Source organism: Mobula birostris, chromosome 18, assembly GCF_030028105.1.
Source record: "Mobula birostris isolate sMobBir1 chromosome 18, sMobBir1.hap1, whole genome shotgun sequence".
NCBI classification, from domain to species: domain Eukaryota; kingdom Metazoa; phylum Chordata; class Chondrichthyes; order Myliobatiformes; family Myliobatidae; genus Mobula; species Mobula birostris.
The window spans coordinates 30,840,395-30,866,055 of NC_092387.1; the positions used below are offsets into that span (position 1 = coordinate 30,840,395).

General features: G+C 40.3%; 1 protein-coding gene across 1 annotated transcript in view; it reads right to left on the reverse strand.

The window, feature by feature from the left end:
* Window positions 1-25,661, reverse strand: part of tm9sf3 (transmembrane 9 superfamily member 3) — a 93,483-nt gene that overhangs the window by 11,480 nt on the left and 56,342 nt on the right. Inside the window, exons 8-13 of the mRNA XM_072282393.1 lie at window positions 17,702-17,796; window positions 9,371-9,501; window positions 6,728-6,867; window positions 4,411-4,479; window positions 3,113-3,259; window positions 687-770 (exon numbers count right to left, since the gene is read on the reverse strand). Coding sequence (XP_072138494.1) covers window positions 687-770; window positions 3,113-3,259; window positions 4,411-4,479; window positions 6,728-6,867; window positions 9,371-9,501; window positions 17,702-17,796 — 666 coding nt within the window. The remainder of the gene's footprint in view (window positions 1-686; window positions 771-3,112; window positions 3,260-4,410; window positions 4,480-6,727; window positions 6,868-9,370; window positions 9,502-17,701; window positions 17,797-25,661) is intronic.

Below are 25,661 nucleotides of genomic sequence, written 5' to 3' on the forward strand. Positions count from 1 at the left end.
AAAGAACACAACGACATTTCATCTGGGTAACGTACAACCCAATGGTATGAATACTAGATTTTCCAACTTCAGGTAACCCACATTTCCTGTGCTCTTTTCTCCTTCTCCACCCACCCAGATTACCTTGCAGCTTCAGTCCCTACCCCTACCTGCCCATTACCCCTCTCTTATCTAGTACCATTTATCACTTCTCTTACTTAGCAAATTTCAGCATTAGCAATTCAAACCTCAGCCTCTATCTCTACCACCCCCTGCTCCCACCTGGCTCCATCTGCCCTTCATAACACCCCTAACCTGGTTCCACCTATTGCTTTCCTGCTCCTGACACACCTCCTTATACTGTCTATTTCCCTTTATACTCTCAATCAGCATGCAGGGTCTCAACCCAAAATGTGACCATCATGTTGCTGCTTGATCCTTTAGCAGTTTGGTTTTTCACTCCAGGCAATTACATCTGCAGCCTCTTGTCCCCAGTTAGACCTTACCCTGTTACTCCTTTGAAAAGTTTTCAGGAGACTTTCAGAGAAAAACAGAAACAGTGAACAAAATGATAATTGAATGAAAAGCTCACATAACCAATTTTTCCACTATCTAGAATCAATTAATCCGAATTAACAAGGAAGCAAAGACTGTTATTTAGCATGACAGTACAACCATACGCTAGCAAATTAAACTTGTTTTCTTACTTTGTTTTGAAGAAATAGTAGTAGAAGGAGTACATGTAAACATAGACTGCAGTAGACGCTGCTGAAAGAAAACTTGTCCATTGCCTGCAAGATCAGTAAATTTAACGGTGAGACAAAACTCCTGTTTAAAACCACTCTATGTGTTACAACATTCTGTACATGGAACGTACCTAAAAGACAATGCATCTTAAGAAGAAAATTAATTTATGTCATTTATGTTATAATTAGATATTACTTTATAATCAAAAGCAGTCCAAATTATGATAGCTACAGCTTATTTTAAATCTTACACTACAGGGATTTTGTCCTGAACCAAGAGCTGCGCCAGGAATTGGAATTGCATGGTGAAAAGGAACCCCCATTTTCTATGGGGATCACACCACAAAGGTGGTGGATGGTTCAATCCTGCTTCAATGAAAATTGAAGAAACAACATTTTTCACACAAAACGTCAGCGTACAAAACAAGCTGTTATAATCTTAGCTTAACCAATCGTTATATTAAAGCAATTTATTAAGTATTTTAATGTTGCAAGCTGACCTTAACACAAATAAAACTAATTCCATATTACAACAGGACAAGACTGGCAGTTGTAGTTGAACATACAGTGCCTATAAAATGCATTCCCCCCCCCCCCCCACTTTGATAGTTTTCATGTTTTATTGTTTTACAACATTGAGTCACAGCTGATTTCATTTGGCTTTTTTGACAATGATCAACAGAAAAAGACACTTCTGTGGCAAAGTGAAAACAGATCACTACAAAGTGATCTAAATTAATTACAAATATAAAACACAAAATAATTGATTGTAGTAAAAATACACTGTATCTGGAAGGTCCAACTGCTGGTGAGTTAATGTCCTAGCAAAAACTACACCATGAAGACAAAGAAACACTCCAAGCATCTCTGCGAAAAGGTTATGCAAAGCACAAGTCAGGAGATGGATACAAGAAAATTTCCAAGTCACTGAATATACCTTGGAGTATAGTTAAGTCAATCATCAAGAAATGTAAAGAATATGGCACAGCTGTAAATCTGCCTAGAGCAGGCCATCCTCAAAAACTGAGTGACCGTGCGAGAAGGGGTCTAGTGAGGGAGGCCACCAAGAGATTTATGACAACTCTGGAGGAGTTACAAGCTTCAGTGGCTGAGATGGGAGAGACTGTGCATACAACAACTGTTGCCCAGGTGCTTCACCAGTTGCAGCTTTATGGGAAAGTGACAAAGAGAAAGCCACTGTTGAAAAAAACTCATATGAAATCTCAGCTAAACTTTGCTTAAAGGCATGTGGGAAGCTCCGAAGTCAGCTGGAAAGTTCTATGGTTTGACAGAATCAAAGTTGAGTTTTTGGGCCACCAAACTAAACGGTATGTTTGGCATAAGCCAAACACTACACATCAAAGACACGCCATCCCTACCGTGAAGCATGGTGCTGGCTACATCATGCTGTGGGGAAGCTTCACTGCAGCAGGTCCTGAAAGGCTTGTGAAGGTAGCGAGTAAAATGAATGCATCAAAATACAGGTGAATCCTGATGCAGCCTGCAAGAGAACTGCAACTTGGGAGAAGATTTGTTTTCTAGGAAAACAATGACCCTAAGCATAAAGCCAAAGCTACACAGGAATGGCTTAAAGACAACTAAGTTAGTGTCCTGGAGTGGCCAAGTCAGAGTCCAGACCTCAATCCAATTGAGTATTTGTGGCTGTACTTGAAAAGGGCTGTTTACTCATGATCCCCATGCAATCTGGCAGAGCTAGCTTGAGTAGTTTTATAAAGAAGAATGGGGAAAGATTACAGTGTCCAGATGTACAAGGCTAATAGAGACCTGTCCACACAGATTCAAGGCTGTATTGCTGCTAAAGGTGCATCTACTAAATACTGACTTGAAAGAGGTGAGTAATTATGCAATCAACAATGTGTTTAATAATTGTAATAAATTTAGACCAATTTGTAGAAATTTTGTTTTCACTTTGATACGAAAGAATCTTTTCTGTTGAGGTCAAAAAAGCCAAATTAAATCTACTGTGATTCAATCTTGTAAAACAATAAAACATGAAAACTTCCAAAGGGGGTGAATACTTTTTATAGGCACTGTACAAGAATTTCACCAAGACCAGGCCTCCTTTTGAACGCTACAGTCCATATGCTAATGTACTGTAGGTGAGCACCAGTCAACACTCAGGACACAAAGCCTTTCATGGTGACAAAGCTTTCTGAGTTGCATAGTTAGGTTATGAAGAGCCAATTGGACAGGGTACTGGAAGCACATGGGATCGACAGAACTGAGCCCAACAAACAAAAGCAGAATCAGGTTCTTTCTGAGTCTGGTTCACTGCATTAGCAGGAAACAACTGTTCTGAAACCTCTCAGACTCAAATAGATGAGCATTCAACCAACATTCAAAAAGACAGGTTGGAAATAACTTACCACCTGTAGTCTTCAGCATTTAGCAGAAAATAAGTGCAGACAATGGTAACACAGACTGTGACTATGCAGAGAATAACCAGAACAAGCATCATGAAACCGTAGACATAATATATCTTGTAAGCCCAAAAAGAAGTGAAGATGAAGTACCTGAGAGAAAAAAATAGTAAATCACTCTTTCAATTGATCTGCTTAAAATTTAGTGAACAGAGCACCTCTAGACTTTTAGTAACTGTACAAATTTACACACTAATCTACTCTCTACATAGGTCATAATTAATTCAGTGTATTAGCACCACGGCAAGGTTGCTATTAATAATAGGCAATGCCTTTCTTCTGCACTCATCTTGAAGTGCTGTCACCTCTCTCCAGCATATACACATCAGCAATTATACTCAGTTTATACACACATAAATAAATATACCAGAAAGCTTCAATGAAGTATTTCCAAAGGTCTGATTTAAAATTAGATAGCTATTTACAACAGAATAGCTAAGAATAAACAATTCCCTGAAATGGACAGAATTTTTAGATTTTTGAGAATATAAACTGATAAAATGGCATATCTAAGATCATGTCCAACAATTTGGATAAGTGAGGGTAATTGATCACATCTTTTGTTACTTTACACCAAACAACCAAAGAGTTAAACATCTCAGAAATAGGCCCCTTAGCCTAACTTATCCATTGGTAACTGAAGTGCCTTCCTGAGCCAATTGCCTCTGTTTGGCTCATTTCAGTCTAATCCTTTCCTATCCATTCACTTGTCCAATATCATTTAAGTGTTATAATTGTACCCACCTCTATCACTTCCTCTGGCAGCTTGTTCCATGCACCACGACCTTCTGTGGGAAAAATGGCCCCTTGAGTCCCCTTTAAATCTTTCCTCTCTCACCTTAAACTTATGCCCTACTTTGGGAAAAATATTGTGACCATTCACCTTATCTCTGCTCCTAAGATTTTATAAATTTCTATGAGGTTACTGCACCCGCCCTAGCTTAATCATGTTCTTTCTATAGTTTGGGGCCAGAAGTACACATAATACACCAGATCACCAAAACCCATACAACTAACATCATGTCCCAACCATTGTACCCAGGGCTCCATCCACTGAAGGCAAGGATGTCTTATGCCTTCTTTTGTCTATCTTTGAACAGACACTTGACAGCAGCTACTGTCAGGAAAGATGAAACCCATGCCACAGAAATTATTTGATCAATTTTGGCTGTTTTCAAAGTTGATTCTACAAAAACTAGGCCAACAAAAAAATTGCTGAGGTACAACAGTAAAACAAAACTTACATCTCAATAAAAATGGAACCAAATGGTAGGATTCCACCAAGACATACGATAACAGCTGGCTCCATGAACCTGTAATATAAGATCAAAGTAAGCATCAGCTAACAATACTACAACAGATACACTTATCCATTGATGTGGCATTTTTTGATATTTCCACTATAAAATAGTTTTTTAGTCTGGTTTTAAGTGAGAGCTTCCTCCAATGTATCCTTTCACCTGCTACACCTTAGGTTGGAGGAACAACACCTAATATTCCATTTGGGTAGCCTCCAACCTGATGGCAGGAACATCGATTTCTCAAACTTCCAGCCATCCAACTCTCCATTCATCATTTTCCACCCCCCTTTCGCTTCCTCATCATATTTCCTTGCCCGCCCATTGCCCCCACTGGTGCCCCTCCCCTCCATTTCTTTCTTCCATGGCCTTATGCCTCTTTCACAAATCAACTTCCTAGCTCTTTACCCCCCACCCCCCCCAAGGTTTCACCTATCACCTGATGTTTCTCTCTCCCCTCACCCCACCTGTTTTTTTCTCCAGTCCTGCCAAAGGGGTTCGGCCCGAAACTTCAACTGTACTTTTTTCCACAGATGGTGCCTGGCCTGCTGAGTTCCCCCAGCATTTTAGCTGATGCAATCTGATAGGAAAGGAAGGTGGAGCATAGAGCACTGTGTCTCACTACAAACCTCTGGAGGAACCCTGCATGTTGAACAGCATCAGGAAAGGAATTGTGACAAGTCAGAGGACATAGCAGGATAAGGAAGATTACAAATGTTACCAGTGCCGCAATTACAAACGTTGTAGATAGATAAGGAAATGAGATGGGAACCACTGGTGGTGAGGTGAATGACAGATCAAACTAGAAACAGAGGATGTGGATAAAACGTGTATAGCTATAGAACCAGGAGGGAGGGGGGATGAAGATAGGTGATGATGGGTTGCCACTGTCTCCTAACTCCACCCCTTCACCTCCCTGCTCAACCTGCCTGTAACCTTAAACCCCTCCTCAATCCACCAATCACCTTGAACTCCTGTCTCATCACTTCCCTTCACTTTATACTAGCTATTTCACCTTATTTCACACTGATGTACGTTTTTCCACCCAAAATGTTGATAATTCTTTTCCTCACAGATACTGCTAGACCCAGAGTTTCTTTTGCTCCAGTTTCCAGAATCTGCAGTCTCGAGTCTTCCAAAATCTGTCTTCTTACCCAAAAGTCATTGGTCAAAATAATGACTGTAGCTTCCAGAAAACATGAAATTTGTCCTCTGAAGCTGTCCCCTAATTGAAGTGGTACTGAAAGCTGACTGTGGCCTAGCAGCTCCTCAGAACAGGGAGCTGGGAATCATAGGGAGGCTGGCCAAGCTGATCTTGGCCAAGTGTGGGATGCAAATCCCACAAAATCTAGCTGAGTCAGACATTCAGTCTGAACTCACAGATTAGTGACACTATTAACAAGAATAGGTGATAATGACATAATGCAGATCTATCAGCTGATTTCAATATTTAACACAAGTATTAGTCTAGGAAATGAGGGAAAAAAATAGGCAGACTAAATGGAGCAACAGTTTGCTGGGTCAACCTGGTCCAGAGGGTTGCACCCAGAGTCCTATCCCCACACACCCATTCATCTTTAAAAGAAACTATTAGTGTTCTTCCATCTAGCCCACCAATTGTCAAGCCAAGAGAAGTTTCCAGAAACTCACAGCCACCTCCCCACTTCCCACCGAGCAAGCCAGATCAGTGATATTTCTGGTGCTCAGCAGTGAAGACTTTGAGAGTTCCAACCAAGGGAATGATGATGACATTGTCATCATCCAAGTCAAGAGACTAGCAGTTGTGAAGAGCAGATAATGTGGACTCTTGGAGCACAGCAAAGACTCCTACAACTAGCCCCGGGAGCAATGGATATTGCGTAGGCTCCAGTCTAACTGCTGAGTCCTAAGTATTGCAAGATTAACCATGTGTGTGCACATGACAGAGTGAGAATAAAACTAGGATTTCACTTCTGTCCCTTTGTTTTCCTTCATAGTAGATACTGCTTAAAGTGCCGAGAAAACACAAGAGCAACACAGCCACATATACTAATGCCTACAAGACTGAAAACTAAATTCTGACAAAGAGCCCCTGACCAAAAGTGATCAATCTCACCAAGTCCAACCAATTTTAAAAACAGAATCCGCAGCACGGTTTTATCTACTAAGTTTTCTCCCAAAAATAAATTCTACTGCTTGTATGAGTCTGCCTTGAATTTAACATAACTCATTTTCTCAAATTATATAATGTACAACTGAGTAGAGTTGACAGATCTGTACTTACCATTTCTTCTCTGGAATTGGACGTGGTACTGCATTTACACGGCAAGGGAAGTTGGGCTGTCCTGACATGTTTCTGCCAAGAATAGTCCCCACTAAGTTTAGTGGGAGGATGACAAAAAAACATATGCAGCAAACGGCAACCTTCAAAGGAGGAAAACAAGCACTTAAAGGTCAATACAATTTTGCTGCACGTTTATACTGCAATAACTAAAATATTGTGTGCGATATTAATCAGTTTTACCACTTGCGTCACAGAATATTTATAAAAGACAGGTTGATTCAAAACAAATTTCCAAACCAAGAAACTTTTTTGTATAGTGTCAGAATAGGTGTTGTGGATCAATTAAAATATAACACCAGAGCCCATTTAATGAGCCAGAATATGACATTATAGTCTGATACTAAGAAGAGAAAAATTAATGAGCTATATCCTTCCAAGCCAAGATTTAACTATTTAGGTTCTTCGACATTAAGAATTAAAATATTCTTTGAGAGGAAATAGAAAGGCAGTTACTATGTCTAACATTACTTGTGTATCATAATTGCAGCAAATATATAATGCAGATGTATTTTAATATACAATAGGATTCAATGATATCATCACTTACTCTTCTAAACTCCAGTGAGTACAGGCCCAGAGCCAAATGTTCCTCATATGCTAACCCTTTCACTCCCATAATCATTCTCATGAACCTGCTCTGGACCCTCTAAAATGCCAACACATCTTTTCTGAGATAAGGGGCCTAAACTACTCACAATACTCTCAAGCAACGCACACAAAAAATGCTGGTGAATGCAGCAGGCCAGGCAGCATCTATAGGAACAGATACAGTCAACGTCCTGGCAAAGGGTCCCGGCCTGATACGTCGACTGCACCTCTTCCTACAGATGCTGCCTGGCCTGCTGCGTTCACCAGCAACTTTGATGTGTATCACTTCTAGCTTATTCTTCTCCCCCAACCCCCTCAACTTTTTATTCAGGCTTCTTCACCCGTTCTTTCCAGTCCTGATGAAGGTTCTCGGCCTGAAATGTTCTATGTCTATTCATTTCTATAGATGCTGCTTGACCTGCTGAGCTCTTCCAGCAACTTGTGTTTGTTGCTCTGGATTTCTATCATCTGCAGAATCTTACCCTTATGGTTTGTATTTTGGAGTCATATTCTTATGAGCTAATGCAGGATAATATTAACTTAAAAAAGAATGTCAGTATCTAAATTTACAAAGCACCTCAAAGCCAAAGATGACTTAAGATGCCTTACAGCTTATTAAGCATTTTCATCATATACATTCCAATCTCTCTCTGACATTACCTGATGGAGATTGAACACTAGGGTCTCCATTCCCTCCTGCAGCAATTATGCAGAAATTGAAGTCAATAATTCATCTTCTTCTACCTTAGACCACAAACTTATCAATCACCTCAGATGAGTTATTAACTTCAAACTTTCTGCATAACCACTCAAAGAGTTGAACTGCATGTGCATGTAATGAGAGCTGTATAACTCATCTCCTTCTGTCACGAATTTATCAATCACCCCTGCTGTGGAAACTTTCTGGAGGTCCAAGATCCGTATGCTCCACGACCTCTGGACTAAGTGTGTAAATGTAGGAAGGGACTATGTTGAAAAATAAATGTGCTAGGTTTTCTAAAATTGACTCCTTCTATCTTAGGCCACAAACTTATCAATCACTCCTCGTAGCTTATCTATCTGATGGTTCAATGTACACGTTATTGTTTCATGAACCAAAATTATTAAAGATGTTATATAAAACTTCCCCTCCAGTCGTACTGTCTGTGGAACAGGCACTTGTTTGTAATTGATGGTGGATATGAAGCCAATCACATCGCTGGAACCCAGTAATAGATGTGGCTGGGGACAGTGATTCAACTCCGACTGTCTGTGGTCGATCCAGCTCCATCACATCAGACTGTCCCATTCCCAAGATATTGCATTATATAGATGCAAGTATTCCAAAATAAAAAAAAATCCAAAATCTGAAACGTTTCTGGCCCCAAGTATTTCGGATAAGGGGTCCTCAATCTGTAATTTGCTTTTTCCACTTGATAGCCCTGATACAAGGTTATCTACTTTCAATACAAACTCGGTTTCTTTACTCTATAAATGTTGCCTTATCTGATTGGTATCCCCAGCATTCTTTTGACTTCCATTCTTTGTAACAGTTCAGACCTGCATTTTACAGTTTTGACATAGCCCCTTGTTTTCTAACAACCTTCATTCTTTTATCAACCAGATGGTTCTGTAAACAGCTTAGCATGATGGCCAACATGACCTCATTCTATCAGAGATATGTTCTTTATTATATCCATTCCTCCCCACTTAACCTTGCAACAAAAAATCAATTTTCCCCGAATCCCTCCAGCATTTTATGTGAGTTGCTTAAAATTTCCTGAATTTATAGAATCTCTTGTGTTTATGACCCTTAAGAGTCAGAAGCATCCATTTCTTCTTCCCACAAATACTGACTGACCTGCTTTCTGCTTTAATTCAGAAAACCGATTTTCATGCAGGAGTAGCAACCATTATTTTCTACGGAAGGATGAGCTAGGAGCAAATTTAATTTTCACTTATCACTGCTAAAGCCCAATACCCTCTAATGTTTGTGTTCAGTGCTGTCATGCTCACCATTGTTCCAAAAGGAATAGCCCTGGATGCATGATAATAGATCGCAATGAAGTTTATGAAGAATGCAGTTCCACACACCATAGCTGGGATCAGAAAAGCCCCAATGAACATTTGTTTTATCCATCTTCTGCCTGTTTAAATGGGAAAAAAGCACAAATTCAATATTAATTTCAGTCACATTAGTATTAAACTACAGTAAAAGATTTATATTTTGGAGTGAGCCTCCAACCCAATGGCATGAACATCGATTTTCTCATCTTCAAGTAATTTTCCCCATCCCTTTTCCCTCTTCTTCTATTCCCAATTCTGGCTCCCTTCTTAGTTCTTTTCTCCTCCACACCTGCCTATCACCTCCCCCGGTGCCCCTCCTCCTTCCCTTTCTCCCATGGTCCACTCTCTTCTTCTTCAGCTTATTATCTTTTCCATCTAACACCTCACAGCCTCTTATCCCCCTCCCCCACCCACCTGGCTTTACCTATCACCTTCTAGTTTGTTCTTCTTCTCCAACCCCCTTCACCCCCACAACTTTTTATTCAGGCTTCTTCACCCGTTCTTTCCAGTCCTGATGAAGGTTCTCGACCTGAAATGTAGAATGTTAATTCATTTCCAGAGATGCTGCCTGACCTGCTGAGCTCTTCTAGCAATTTGTGTTTGTTGCTCTGGATTTCTATCATCTGCAGAATCTTATCCTTATGGTTTGTATTTTGGAGTCATATTCTTATTAACTAATGCAGGATAATATTAACTTAAAAAAGAATGTCAGTATCTAAATTTACAAAGCACCTCAAAGCCAAAGATGACTTAAGATGCCTTACAGCTTATTAAGCATTTTCATCATATACATTCCAATCTCTCTCTGACATTACCTGATGGAGATTGAACACTAGGGTCTCCATTCCCTCCTGGAGCAATTACACCAAGTTTCTTCTAATCCTGATTATTTTTTTTCTCATTTACACCTGTAGCTCATCCCTCAGATACCACGCCTACCCATCAATTTTTCAGACCTCCATCTCTATAGCCCTCCTGCTCCTAACTTCTGCCACAAGGATGACTCAAGTTCTCTGTACTTTTTCCCTGAACAAAGATTCCACTCGGCTCCCTCTAAGTTGCTCCAGGAATCATCAGAGTTCTCACTCTTCCATCAAGGGCAATTTGTACAAAAGGGTGAGCAACAGCTGCAAACTCAAACCCAGCAGTAAATTCTGCAGAGGGGAGGAACAATAAGTTACTATTCTGGGGGAAATCAGAATATTACAGATGATTTAGTGATGGTTGGTACCAATGTATTAGGGTATTTATCAAGCAAAAAAACTTTCTCTTTTAGTGACTTATGTGAAAATTTGAGGGAAAACTATCATATTATTAGTAAGTCAGAGCATGGGTTTTTTTTGTAAAAAGACAGAGTTCCACTCTGCTTTCTGACACTATAGGTTGAATGGCCTCATGTACTCATACAAATGAATAATTTGAGATATTCTGTCTCTGCTATCAGTTGCATTTCGACATAAAACTGAAGGTAGTTACAGTCAGCTCCTGGTAAGAATGTATGCCCATTTAAATTTTAAAAAACCACCTAATAAACAGTGAAGACTTAGAAAAGTCACTACAGGTGTCCCCCGCTTTTCAAACATTCACTTTACGAAACCTTACTGTTATGAAAGACCTACGTTAGTACTCTATTTTCGCTTTCAGAAGATGTTTTCATTATTACGGAAAAAATTCAGCGCGCGATAAAAGCAGCGCGCGCCCAGAGCAGCTGCTCTCCCCGGATTCGTGACGGCATTTTCGCCAGCATTGCTTTAACACGAGCCTGTGAGCAGTCGTTTGCAAGATGAGTTCTATGGTGTCCGAAAAGCCTGAAAGAGCTCGTAAGGGTGTTACACTTAGTGTAAAACTAGACATAATTAAGCATTTCGATCGTGGTGAACGAAGCAAGGACAAAATGAGTTTGGCTTGTGGAAGCTGACGAAGATGATGTTGAAGAGGTTTTGGCATCCCATGACCAAGAACTGATAGAAGAAGAGCTGATACAATTGGAAGAGGAAAGGATAACAATTGAAACCGAATGAGTAATGATAAAGTACGACTTTAATTTTGAAAGGGTACATAGGTTTAGGGGATATTTGCAAGATTCTTTGAGTCCTCACAAAGAACTGTATGATAGAAAAATGTGCAAGGCTCAGCAGTCAAGCAAGCCTTCCACATCAGCCACAGCAGACGATGAACCTCGACCTTCAACATCGAGGCAGGTAGCCATAGGAGAAAATGAGCTGCCTGCCCTGATCGATGATGAGATGACACCCCCGTGTCCCACCACCCCAACACCCGGGCCCCGGACAGATACTGTACTGAATCGCGGAGAATGCAGCAGTAGCCGGGAGGCACACAGCACATCTTTAAGAAAAAAGCCGAAATAAACATGCTAATTAATTAGGTGCCGCCCCACACATAATTAATTGGCATGTTTATTTCGGCTTTTTTCTTAAAGATGTGCTGGGTGCGTCCTGGCTACCGCTGGACCCCTGCATGCTTCACGGCAATGTATCGGTTGGTGGCCCGGAGGGTGGGGGCCACTGCACCACCCAGCCTGTGACAACTCAGTCTAACGCACCATCATCAGTGTGCTTGGTGCTGAACCAAATCCCGTAAGTGATACTACACTGTACATACATTATTTCTACTTTATATCGGCTGTGTATTTTTACATGTTATTTGGTATGATTTGGCAGATTCATAGTTTAAAGATTACTGGAGAGCGCTTGCACCATGTTTTTGCCAAAAGCGCTTGTGTGAGATTTTCTGCCGACGGCACCTGCATGAGATTTTCGCTACGGAGATCTGTGCCAGCAATGATTGTGGAAAAGTATTTCTATTTTATATAGGCTGTGTATTTATCATATCATTCCTGCTTTTACTATATGGTACTGTTATTTTAGGTTTTATGTGTTATTTGGCATGATTTGGTAGGTTATTTTTGGGTCTGCGAACGCTCACAAAATTTTCCCATATACATAAATGGTAATTGCTTCTTCGCTTTACAACATTTCGGCTTATGAACATTTTATAGGAACACTCTACCTTCAGATGGCGGGGTAAACCTATATTTCCAGGCTATGCTTAATACAGCAAGAGTTAATAGGGAAACTTGTATTTTGCCCATGTCTTTGCCAATCAGGCTGTTAGAAACTAGAAGAAAATTAGTGCATTTGCACCACCTAGTGGATGAAGAAGTACTGATATTATTATCATTAGTCATACAGCACATAAACAGACTCTTCAGCCAACTGGTTCATGCCAATCAAGATTCCCATCTGAGCTAGTCTTATTTGCTTCTGTTTGGCCCATATCTGTCTAAACCTTTCCTACCCATGCAGCGTCCAAGTTCCTTTTAAATGCCATTCATGTAACTGCTTCAACCACTTCTATAGCTCATTCCATATACTGACCATCCTCTGGGTGAAAAAGAAGCTCCTCAGGTTTCTATTAAACCTTCCCCCTCTCATCTTAAATTTATGCGCTCTAGCTCCTGATACACAAAACCTGGGAAAAAGACAGTATGCATTCACCCTATGTACACCAGTCATGATTTTATACACATGAAGTATAAAACTGTAGGACCAAATTCAAATACATTCTAATAGTCAAGTGCTTCAGCATTACATCAGTGATGTCTATCTGAAAAATGGCTTTGTAAAACATGCAGGTATTCAACTGACTTCTTCCACGTTTATAATTAGCAATTTCAATCAGGGTTACTTGCAATAAATGCAAATCTTGTGTTAACAAAATCCAGCTTTTCTTTACATTATCTCATTTTTGTCAATGTCACTCAACAGAAAGCCAGTGTTGTTTAGTGTTATGACAAGGCTTGCAACTCAAGTAACAGTGTGGCCTGACAAGTCACCCCTTTTCTTTAACTATCACCTCGTCACTATTGCAACAGTTCTAGTTACCTATTTATAGGAAGGATGCCATGGCTTTGCAGGAGAGGCTAACCAGGATGCTGCCTGGATTAGACGGCATGTGCTATAATGAGGTTGGACAACTTTGGGTTGTTCACTCTAGATCAGCAGAAACTGAGAGGATATCTGATAGAGGTTTATAAGGTTATGAGAGGCATCAAAACTGACATGACTCAGGGATGTGTGCTTAGCCCACTGCTTTACTCTCTCTTCATCCATAAGCGTATGGCAAGGCACAGCTCACATGCCATCTATAAATTTGCCGAAGACTCAACTCTTATTGGCAGAATTTCAGATGATAATAAAAGGCATACAGGAGGGAGATAAATCAGCTGGGTGAGCGCTGTTGCAACAACTACCTTGCACTCCATGTCAGTAAGACCAAGGTATTGATTGTGGATTTCAAGAAGAGGAAGCCAAGGGAACACACACCAATCCTCATCAAAGAATCAGCATTGGAAAGGGTGAGAGGTTTCAACTTCCTCGATGTCAACATCTCTGAAGATCTATCCAGGACCCAACACATCAATGCAATTACAAAGACGTGACACCAGCTGTATTATATTAGGAGCTCGAGGAGGCTTAAGTATGTCACCAAAGACTATAGCATGTTTCTACAGATGACCCATGGAGAGCATTCTAGCTAGTTCTATCACCATCCGGTATGGAGGGGCCATTGTACAGGATCGGAAAAAGCCGCAGAAAGTTGTAAACTCAGACAGATTAATGATGGACATTAGCCTCCCGAGCATCCAGAAGACCTTTGAAGGGTGGTGATGCCCCAAAAAGCCAACAACCATCACCCAGGACACGCCCTCTTCTCATTGCTACCATCAAGGAGGAGGTACATGAGCCTGAAGACATACTCAATTTTTCAGGAACAACTCATGTACACTGCCACACTTTTTCTTATTTTGCATTATTATTTAATTTATATTAAATATTTAACTTATCATTTAACATACACACGCATATATACTTACTGTAATTTATAATTTTTTATGTACTGCACTGTACTACTGCTGCACAACAAATTTCTAGACATATGCTACTGATAGTAAACCTGACTCACAGATAGAGTAGACAGTATCTTTCTCCCTAGGGTTGAAATGTCTAATACTAGAGAGCATGCATTTAAGGTGAGAGGGGTAAGTTCAAAGGAGATACGAGAGGCAAATTGTTGTTTATTTTTGAAAATGCAGAGTGGCGGGTGCCTGGAATGTGCTACCTGGGATAATGGTAAAAGCAGATACATTAGGGACCTTAGATGTTTAGATAGGCACTTGAATGTCAGCGAAACGGAATGATATGCATATTGTATTAGCAGAAGTGATTAGTTTAGATGACTATTTGATTCTGAATTTAATTGGTTCACCACAACATTGTGGGCTGAAGAGCCTGTGCTGTACTGTCCTATGTTCTCTTTGGAGAAGAGGAGGATGACAGGTGACTTGATAAAAGTGGATAAGATGATGAGGCATTTATCAAGTGGACAGCCTAGGGCAGAAATGGCTAAAACAAGAGGGCATAACTTTACGGTGTTTGGAAGAAAGTATAGGGTTCCTCTCTTTTTTTTTTACACACACAGGGAGTGGTTAGTGCATAGTGTGGAGGTAGAATCAGATACATTACTGACATAAGACTCTTAGATAGGCACATGGATGAAGAGAAAAATGATGGGCCACATGGGAGGGAAGGGTTAGATTAACTTTGGAATAGGTTAAAGTAGTAGTCGCCAACCTTTTTAAGCCCAAGATCCCCTACCTCAGCCTTAGTGAAAGGCAAGATCTACCCACTAAATTGTTTAGAGAAAAAACAACTCAGATTGTACTTCCAACTTGACGCCTTTTATTTGGGTTAAATGTATTTGAATTACATAAAATGCTTTTGTCAAACTTTCAAATTAATTCAACCAAGAAAACACTGTAACTAGCATATCAAACAGGCCATAACTGTCTTTCTTTAAGAATATTACAATACTTCATACCTTTTGCAGTAACTTCTACTTTGAAAAGGACCACTCGACAACTTCATGTCCAAAGGTACAACTTTATCTGGGACGGCAAAACCAATGCGGCAGAGGGGCTTATACACACAAGCGCAGAAAAGACCAGAAGTAAAACCCCGCAACCCCAGAAACAACCTCTGTTTACAAACAGCTTTCCATAGCGGGAGTATTGCTATATTGCCAATATCCTAATTGGTATTAACTTATCTTTATAATGTTCACATTACAACACTTCTCCCCCTTTAAATTCCAACATTCCCCAAATGTAAAAGAACTGGGAAACAAAAAACAGCGGTGTCATTATCTTGTGTACCTCTGAAACTTATACTAGTGTCTCAGTAACAGTTTACCAATACAAAACACCTGAAAACATGGCAGATTCAACATTCAATCTAACAAAGGAAACTGTCCATTCAAATATTCGGTCCGTCAGGAGGTTTGCGAGGGTGCTGTGCTGCAACAGATGAAAATTATGAAATCTAAGTATAGGAGCTGTCTTACTGATAGGGTTGCCCACTTTCTCACTCCCAGATAAGGGACAAAAGTAGCAGTCAAATATGGGACACTCGTGTTTACCCCGAGAAAGACTACCATGACCATGAAGCCTTGTGTGGGCACCTGTATGCGCATGCGTGTAGGTGCCGATTTTTTTCTACATATCGGTTTTGGTTTAATCTTCCCGATTCTGTTAAGTGAAACTACACTGTACATACATTATTTCTACTTTATATAGGTTGTGTATTTATCGTATCATTCCTACTTTTTACTATATGTTAGTGTTATTTTAGGTTTTATGTGTTATTTGGTATGATTTGGTAGGTTATTTTTTGGGTCTGGGAACGCTCAAAAATTTTTCTCATATAAATTAATGGTAATTGCTTCTTCACTTTACGCCATTTCCACTTACGAAAGGTTTCATCGGAACGCTCTACCTCAGCGGGGGAAATATGGGACAAGGGCGGTCCCGTATGGGACAAGCCAATTTAGCCCAATATATGGGATCTCCCGGCTAATACGGGACAGTTAGCAACCCTACTTACTGACAGACACCTCACAGACTGTCTCAAACTGGCTATCTGTAGTTATGAGCCAAATTTCAGGGAACTAGCAAAAAATATTCAGCTTCAGTCATCATACTGAGTGCAACAGTCAATTTTTATTCATTTATTTTTTGTGTTGAAATAAAATTAAATAATGAAACATAGAATTAAAGGTGTTGTAATGTGAGCATTATAAAAATAAGTAATACTAATTATGATAGTATCTCTGGGTTGCAGGGTTTTACTTTCAGTCTTTTCTACCACGGTGCATGGCAGGGGAGCTACGCACATGTGCACTAGGCAGAAAGAACGGAGCTAAAACCCTAAAACCCCGCAACCTGGGAACAATCTCTCTGTACAAACAGCTTTCAGTAGCGGAAGTACTGCTAAAATTACCATTATCCTAATTAGTATTACTTATTTTTATAATGCTCACATTACAACAGTATTTGTGTATTTATTTTTCATTTTTTTCGGGATCTATTGGGAAAGTCTCAAAGATCAACCAGTCCATCGCGATCGAGCGGTTGGCAACCACTAGGTTAAAGGGTCCGCACAACATCATGGGCCGAGGGACTTGCATTGTGCTGTACTGTTCTATGTTCTACAATGTGCTTGCATCTGACTCCACTACCTGCTGTGGCAGTATGTTCCTGATATTCTTTTCCTCAATCCTTTTTAAAACTTCCCCACACCATGTCCTTTGGCTCCTGATACCCTTAAAATGAGAAAGGGATTTTTACTATTTATCTTATTTATTCACTGAATTTTCTAATACTATAAAGAATGTAAATCAAGACGGACAGTTTGACAGAGTGCTATCAAATGAATTTAGTTCTGATTAAGTGCAAGATGATGCATTTTGGGATTTTGTTGGACAACAGTAGAGGAGGCAGCAGCATATTAGGTTGCAGAGTAGGAAGGATTTAAGGAATACAAATACTGAAACTGTGCACATGCTCACAGATAAGTAAGGTGAAAAAGATTGGGTAACCAAACGTACAAATGGTTGTGTGGAAATATGGGGAGGGGGCACTAAAAACAACTAATATTTGGGTAAGGTAATAAATATCAAGAAGCAATAAAGAAATGGAAGCTCCAATCTGCAAAACAAAGAAGATCTGTGCTGGAAGGCTATGAAAGACTTGTTACAAGTAACAAGTAAACAAAAACTTGGGTTGATAGAGGGGCATGTCAATTTCACTCTTTTAGTTCACATATTAATTGGTTAATAGTGAAACACTTGAAATACAAATACAATCTGTATACCCAGGAAGGAAAACTGGGAAATTGCAAAAATATCAGACATTTAAAGTACCTCCTTGTCGAGCATACAGACTCCCTCCAAAATAGCCATTCAGCGGCGATGTTGCAGCAAACACAAATATCGCTGTACTTAGCATGGATCCTCTCCTGGAAAGGGGGGGGGAAAAAAAATCAGAAAATGGATAAGAGCTTATTACCAAAGACATTTGTGAGTAACGTATTTTTCACAGAAACATGGAGAAGGCCGCCTCATGAAATATTAAATGAATGACTTCATTCTCGCTTGGAATTTAACTTCCCCCACACCCCCATAATTCCATCCTACAGCTGCTTCTATTATGCTGCAAATGCTTTGGCATATAGAGGATGAAAAAATTATAAATTATATTCTTCATACAAATACAGTACTGTGCAAAAGTCTTAGGCACCCTAGATTTTTTATATAAATTTTGTTTCAGGTTATTATTTTTTGTCTTCTGCATTAGTGTGTCACTATAAAACCGCAAATTTTAGATTTAAAAGCATTCATTTGATTTGGTGATCTGGTCAGAATTAATGGAATCCTCAATGCTGAGAAGTACGAGCAGATTCTCATCCATCATGCAATGCCAATTTCATTCTGCAGCAGGACAATGACAGGAATGATCATAAAGGAGTATCTTCAGCAAAAAGAAGAACAAGGGGTTCTGAAACAGAGCCCTGATCTCAACATCATTGACATTGTCTGGGATTACCTGGAGAGACAGATGCAAGCCAAAGTCTGCAACATTGTGATAGGTTCTCCAAGATGCTTGGAACAACCCATCAGCTGATTTTCTAATAAAAGGCACGACAGTAAACTTAAGAGAATTGATGCAGTTTTAAAGGTATTGATTTCATTTAGTTTTTTACTGTTACTGCTTTTCATGGTAAATTTTTTGATATTTAGAAACTTCTCATAATTTTTGACAGCATCTTCGCTTTATGTGGCTAAGACTTTTGCACAGTACTGGATATTTCTTGGTATAACTATAGGAACATGAGGAACAGAATATCAATGATAAGGCAAGGGTACTTCATAAGCAGATAGTTTTCACATTAGCTTAACAGTCAAACTTAGTATATTTAATACATAAGCCACCAATGCCAAAATCTGGCTCCAGCACAGATGATGGGATGACGATCAGATTTAACATAAGCATACAGGATCATGACTGATTTTAACAGGACAAAAAGAGAGATGTTCCTGTTAGCTCATGATTCAAGGATCTGGGGCAGTTTGAAATTTTGGACAAGTAGCAAGATAAAAATATAAAGGCACCAGTTAGGAAGTGGAACTTACTGCTTGTAAGGGTGAGAATAGAATCAAACAAATTTTGATCAGGAACTGAGGGAAAATAATTTGGAGGACCAAGGAAGGAATGGGGGACTGCTATTGCCAGGGTTGCTCGGACTGGAACCAGTGAAGACATAATGGTCAGAACAATTCCCAGTGTTATGATGGTTCTATGATTTCAATCAGATCAGAATTTCATAATCTCCCTTTCCTGCAAAAGAACACCAGTTATCTGAAGTAGCAAACAGCTGTGTGAGCAACTGACTTAGAACAAGCTTGGCTTGAACCAAGGACCACCCTGATGTTTACAACCCAGCATCAGAAACAAGTCTGTGAACCACCAGGAATATCTCACAATAGACATTATTAAGATAATTAAAGACCATAAGAAACAGGAGCACAAGTAGGCCATTTAGCCCATCGAGTCTGCTCCGCCATTCAATCATGGGCTGATCCAATTCTTCCAGTCATCCCCACTCCCCTGCCTTCTCCCCATACCCTTTGATGCCCTGGCTAATCAAGAACCTATCTAACTCTGCACGGCCTCTCCAGTGAATGATATCGGTATTTGTAAGTAGGAGGCCGTGCACAATTCAGATTTGATGGAGACAGACGTGAGAAGCACGGAGGAACATCTGGAACTTCTGAAATGCCCGGTTCACTGCCGCTGCTACTCTGCGATCGAGAATCTCTGGAGGGGAAGGCCCTAAATCGTCGGCTTTGCCCGTTGCTGGCAGCCGGGGCTGGGGTCAAAGTGCTCGGCAGAGATGGTGCTCGGTGTTGGAGGGCTGGTCGGAGGCTCCAAGTTTTCGGACGGACTCAGAGTCGGACTGTGGTCGGGTGCTTCCAGGGTGCTGCATCAGCAAGTTTGCAGCGCTGGAAGCTCATGGCAGGGAGATTTTTCTTCCTTCTACCGTCTGCGTGAGATAATGGGACTTTCGAGAGACTTCGAGACTTTTTTTTTACCGTGCCCATGGTCTGTTCTCTACCAAATTACAGTATTGCTTGCACTGTTGTAACTATATGTTATGATTATGTAGGGTTTTTTTTTGTCAGTTTTTCAGCCTTGGTCTGTCTTGTGTTTCTGTGATATCACACTGGAGGAACATTGTATCATTTCTTAATGCATGCATTACTAAATGACAATAAAAGAGGACTGCGTGTCCTCATAATCTAATCTAATCTAATCTAAACGCACCCATTGACTTGGCTTCCGCAGCCACGCGTTGCAACAAATTCCACAGATTTACCACCCTCTGACAAAAGAAATTTCTTCGCATCTCTGTTCGAAATGGACGTCCTTCAATCCTGAAGTTGTCCCCTCTTGCCCTGGACTCCCTTACCATGGGAAATATCTTTGCCATATCCAATCTGTTCAGACCTTTTAACATTCGGGATATTTCTATGAGAGCCCCCCTCATTCTCCTGAACTCCAGGGAATACAGCCTAAGAGCTGCCAGACGTTCCTCATATGGTAACCCTTTCATTTCTGGAATCATTCTCATGAATCTTCTCTGAACCCTCTCCAACGTCAGCATATCCTTTCTAAAATAAGGAGCCCAAAACTGCACACAATACTCCAAGTGTGGTCTCACAAGTGCCTTATAGAGCCTCACCATCACATCCCTGCTCTTATATTCTAAGCTCTAGAAATGAATGCCAACATTGCACTCGCCTTCTTCACCACCGACTCAACCTGGAGGTTAACCTTTAGGGCATCCTGCACAAGGACTCCCAAGTCCCTTTACATCTCTGCATTTTGAAGTCCCTCCCCATCTCAATAATATGAGGGGTGATTGATAAGTTTGTGGCCTAAAGTAGAAGGAGATGAGTTATACAGCTCTTGTTACATGCATGTGCAGTTCAACTCTTTGAGTGATTATGCAGAAAGTTTTAAGGTAATAACTCATCTTCTTCTACCTTAGGCCACAAACTTATCAATCACCCCTGCTGTGGACCACTTTCTGGAGGTCCAAGACGCTGACTTCTACAAAGAAGGGATCCGTATGCTCCACGACTGCTGGACTAAGTGTGTAAATGTAGGAGGGGACTATGTTGAAAAATAAGTGTCCTAGGTTTTCTAAAATTGACTCCTTCTACCTTAGGCCACAAACTTATCAATCACCCCTTGTAGTCTGTCCGTTTATTTCCTCCACCAAAGTGCATGACCATACACTTTCCAACATTCTATTTCACTTGCCACTTCTTTGCCCATTCCCCTAAACTATCTAAGGCCTTCATTGTCCAAATCATTGACATACATCGTAAAAAGCAGCAGTCCCTGAGGAACTCCACTGGTAACTGGCAGCCAGCCAGAATAGGATCCTTTATTTCCATTCTCTGTTTTCTGCCGATCAACCAATGCTCCACCCATGTCAGTAACTTCCCTGTAATTCCATGGGCTCTTATCTTGCTTAGCAGCCTCATGTGCAGCACCTAGTCAAAGGCCTTCTGAAAAGCCAAGTACACCACACCTACTGCATCTCCTTTGTCTCACCCTGTTTGTAATTTCCTCAAAAAATTTCAGTAGGTTTGTCAGGCAGGATTTTCCTTTCAGGAAACCATGCTGGCTTTGGCATGTCTTGTCATGTGCCTCCAGGTATTCTGTAATCTCATCCCTAACAATCGATTCCAACAACTTCCCAACCACTGATGTCAGGCTAACAGGTCTATAGTTTCCTTTCTGCTGCCTCCCACCCTTCTTAAATAGCGGACTAACATTTGCAATTTTCCAGTCATCCAGAACAATGCCAGAATCTATCGATTCTTGAAAGATCATTGTTATACCTCCGCAATCACTCCAGCTACTTTCTTCAGAACCCGAGGGTACATTCCAACAGGTCCAGGAGATTTATCTACCCTCAGACTATTAAACTTCCTGAGCACCTTCTCAGTCGCAATTTTCACTGCACATATTTCATTTCCCTGACACTCTTGAATGTCCAGTATACTGCAGATGTTTTCCACTGCGAAGACTGATGCAAAATACGCATTCAGTTCCTCTGCCATCTCTGCATCTGTCATTACAATATCTCCAGTGTCCTTTTCTATTAGTCCTATATCTACCCTCAACTCTTTTACCCTTAATATACGTAAAAAAGCTTTTAGTATCTTCTTTGATATTAGTCGCCAGCTTCCTTTCATAATTCATCTTTTCCCTCTCAAATTTTTAAAAGCTTCCCAATCCTCTATCTTTCCACTAGTTTTGGCTTCCTTGTATGCCCTCTCTTTTGCTTTTACTTTGGTTCTGACTTCACTTGTCAGCCACAGTAGTGTCCTTCTTCCATTTGAAAATTTCTTATTTAGAATATATCTGTCTTGCACTTCCCTCATTTTTCACAGAAACTCCGGCCATTGCTGCTCTGCTGTCCTTCCTGCTAGAGTCCCTTTCCAATCAACCTTGGTCAGTTCCCCTCTCACGCCATTGTAATTTCCCTTATTCCACTGAAATACCGACACACTGGAATTTAGTTTCTCCTTCTCAAGTTTCAAAGAGAACTCGATCTCTGTTCCCTAAGGGTTCCTTAACCTTAAGCTCTCTTATCACCTCTGGATCATTGCACACCACCCAATCCAGCAAAGCCAATCCCCTAGTGGGCTCAACAAGAAGCTGTTCTTAAAAAGCCATCCCACAGACATTCTGAAAATTCTCTCTCCTGAGGTCCAGTACTGGCCTTGGTTTCTCAGTACACTTCCATGTTAAAATCCCCAATGATTACCATGAAAGTTACTTGGTTCTGATCCTTGTCTTTAGTGCCTCTTCTGACACGCCTTTTCTATCTCCTGTTGTAATTTGTAATCCACATCTCAAGCATTTCAGTTTTGTTTTGATCTTTTGACAAAATAGCCAAGCAATGGTAAATATTAGTAACAAAAAAAAATTTTAGTGACATTATAAAACAAAATCCAAAAAGGGATCCAGTGCCTTGCTTAACATCAATACTTCTAATAGAAATTGCATGCAGTATCCAAGAACAGAAAAAATAGCAGTATTTTAAGCCAATTAGGAAAATGTGAATTAAGGTCTCATTTTTCAGCTGCAAATCTTGCACAGTAAGCATCAAATAGCACTTGAAGACCTCCATTACTCGGGGTCAACCATGGATATTACATCCTAGTTGTTGATGTGATACGCAAGCCAGGGCAGTATGACATGGAGAGTAAGCCATTGCCCATGCAGCAGGCTCCCCCTCTCCATGCAGCTGATGAATCCAAAGGAACAGCAGAGACCAATACAGTTTGGCACTACAGCATAGAGGCACTAAAGACAAGGATCAGAACCAAGTAACTTTCATGCATCAACTTTGAAGCCATCTCCTTTCCCTTTGCTCCATGACACCATGGTGAGCTACAGGGATCTTGCTCGCTGACTACTATGATAATTTGAGCAGCTATCCGGAGTATCTCAGTGATTCTTCAAATGACACACTTCTTAGCACATGAGATAGGGATCAAAAGTGGTCTTCCCTGGCTATTGCTCTGCTATAGTCAGCTAAAAGAACAGAGGCCTGCTACAGCATCTCAGCAGCACAATTCACCCCATATAATGCTGTTTAGTGCAGCATGTGGATGTGTCACAGACCACTGGTGCCTGCTGTTGGATGGTACAATAAGCAATCGCTAATAAAATTCATATTTTGCTAGCTACTGAAATGATGGAAACCAATTTGTATGAGGAGAGTGATGAAGGCACATCAATAAGTTTTATGTTCACTTATTATAAAAATATAGAACATTAAGGGCTAATTTCCTGCTCAGCATCACAAACTGACTGAGGGAAGTTGGAAAGGACACACATTAGACTCCAAGAATTTATGCGAACAACTTTCTTACTTAGATCTATATAAGCCATTTAAATTTGTGTTCTGTTGTCCAGCTGTCACTGGTTCCCAAGATTTCTGTTCCAAATTGACCTTTCCTATGGATTTATTATTTACCTTACTCATTCATCTGTCAATTATTCAATTGTACCAGTTTTCTGAGGAAGCAACTGAAGGTGAGGGCAGAGAACTAATTGACAAACTGAACAATATAGAGTACCTATACATTGTGACAATATTCACTGCCTTTTGGTCCAGGAAGCTTTGTTTTTTGCAAAGCTCAGTTTTCTAAACACTGGCAGCTGCCACTACTAAGGATCATAATGATGTTTTTGAGTAAGTTAAACTCCCAACTAATATTCTTTGTTCAGCTTCTTGTTGTAAACGGAAGTCATTCCTCAGTTCTTAATGTAAATAGCAAACAGTAATCAGTTTGAAGTAAAAAAACAAGCCTTTGAAAACAAGAGCCACAGAATTGCTGTCCCACAGAACTTAGTCTAACTGCTGAAGAGGAGCAGTACAAGATAAGGGGTTATTTAATTTGGCATATTTCAAACTAGACAAGACTGGCTAAGTTGCTTAGTTCAAGGAAGTTTGAAGAGTAGATTATAATTTAGCATATCAATAGTTGATATATTAACAAGTTTAAAGTTCAAAGTAAATTTATTATCAAAGTACAGAAATATCACCATATAAAATACTGAGATACATTTTTTTGCAGATATTGACAATAAATACAAAGGACAATAGAATCAATGGAAGACAACCAATGTGCAAAATGCAACAAACTGCAAATAAAAAAGAAAAAAAGAATAATAATAATAATAATAATAATAATATAAATAAGCAATAAATACCGAGAACATGAGATGAAGAGACCTTGAAAATGTCTTTATTTTGTGGGAACAGTTCAATGATAAACTGAGTGAAGTTATCCTCTCTGGTTCAAGAGCCCAATAGTTGAGGGGGTAATAAGTGTTCCTGAACCTGGTGGTGAGGGTCCTTCCTATACCTCTTTCCTGATGGTAGCAGTAAGAAGACTGCATGGCCTGAATGGTGGGTGATGTTTGATGATGGATGCTGCTTTCCTATGACAATACTCCGTGTAGATGTACTCATGGATGGACAGGGCTTTATCTGGGATGAAATAGACTGTATCCACTACCTTTTGTAGGCTCTTCCATTCAAGGGTATTAGCGTTTCCATACAAGGCCATGATGCAACCAGTCAATATTCTGTCCACCTCACATCTCTAAGTTTGTCAAAACCTTAGATAAGCAAACTATTCATAAACTTCTATGGAAGTAGAGGTACTGCTGTGCTTTCTTTGTAATTGCACTTGCGTGCTGGATCCACGATTGATCCTGTGAACTGAAACACCAAGAAATTTAATGTTGCTGATCCACTCCACCTCTGATCCTCCACTGAGGACTGCCTTGTGGACCTCTGTTTCTCCTCCTGAAGTCAAAAATCAGTTCCCTGGTCTTGCTGACATTGAGAGGTTGTTGTTGTGGCACCACTCAGCCAGATTTTCAATCTTCTTCCTATATGTTGAGTCAACACCTTTGATTCAGCCAACGACAGTGGTGTTGTCAGCATACTTAAATATGGCAATGAAGCTGTGCTTAGCCTCAGTCATTAGTATAGAGTAGAGCAGGGGGCTGAGCACACAGCCCTGTGACGCACCTATGCTGATGGTGATGAGGAGGGGTCGTTAATAATCCAATCTCAATGGGGTCTGCAAGTGTGGAAATTGAGTGGTCCAGTTGCACAAGCAGGTACAAGTTGAAAAGTTTGTGCGCACAAAGAGTCAGCTTCAGAGCATTAGTTGTGGGCACCTGGGATCTCTGTCTCCGTAAACTTTTAGATCACTGTGT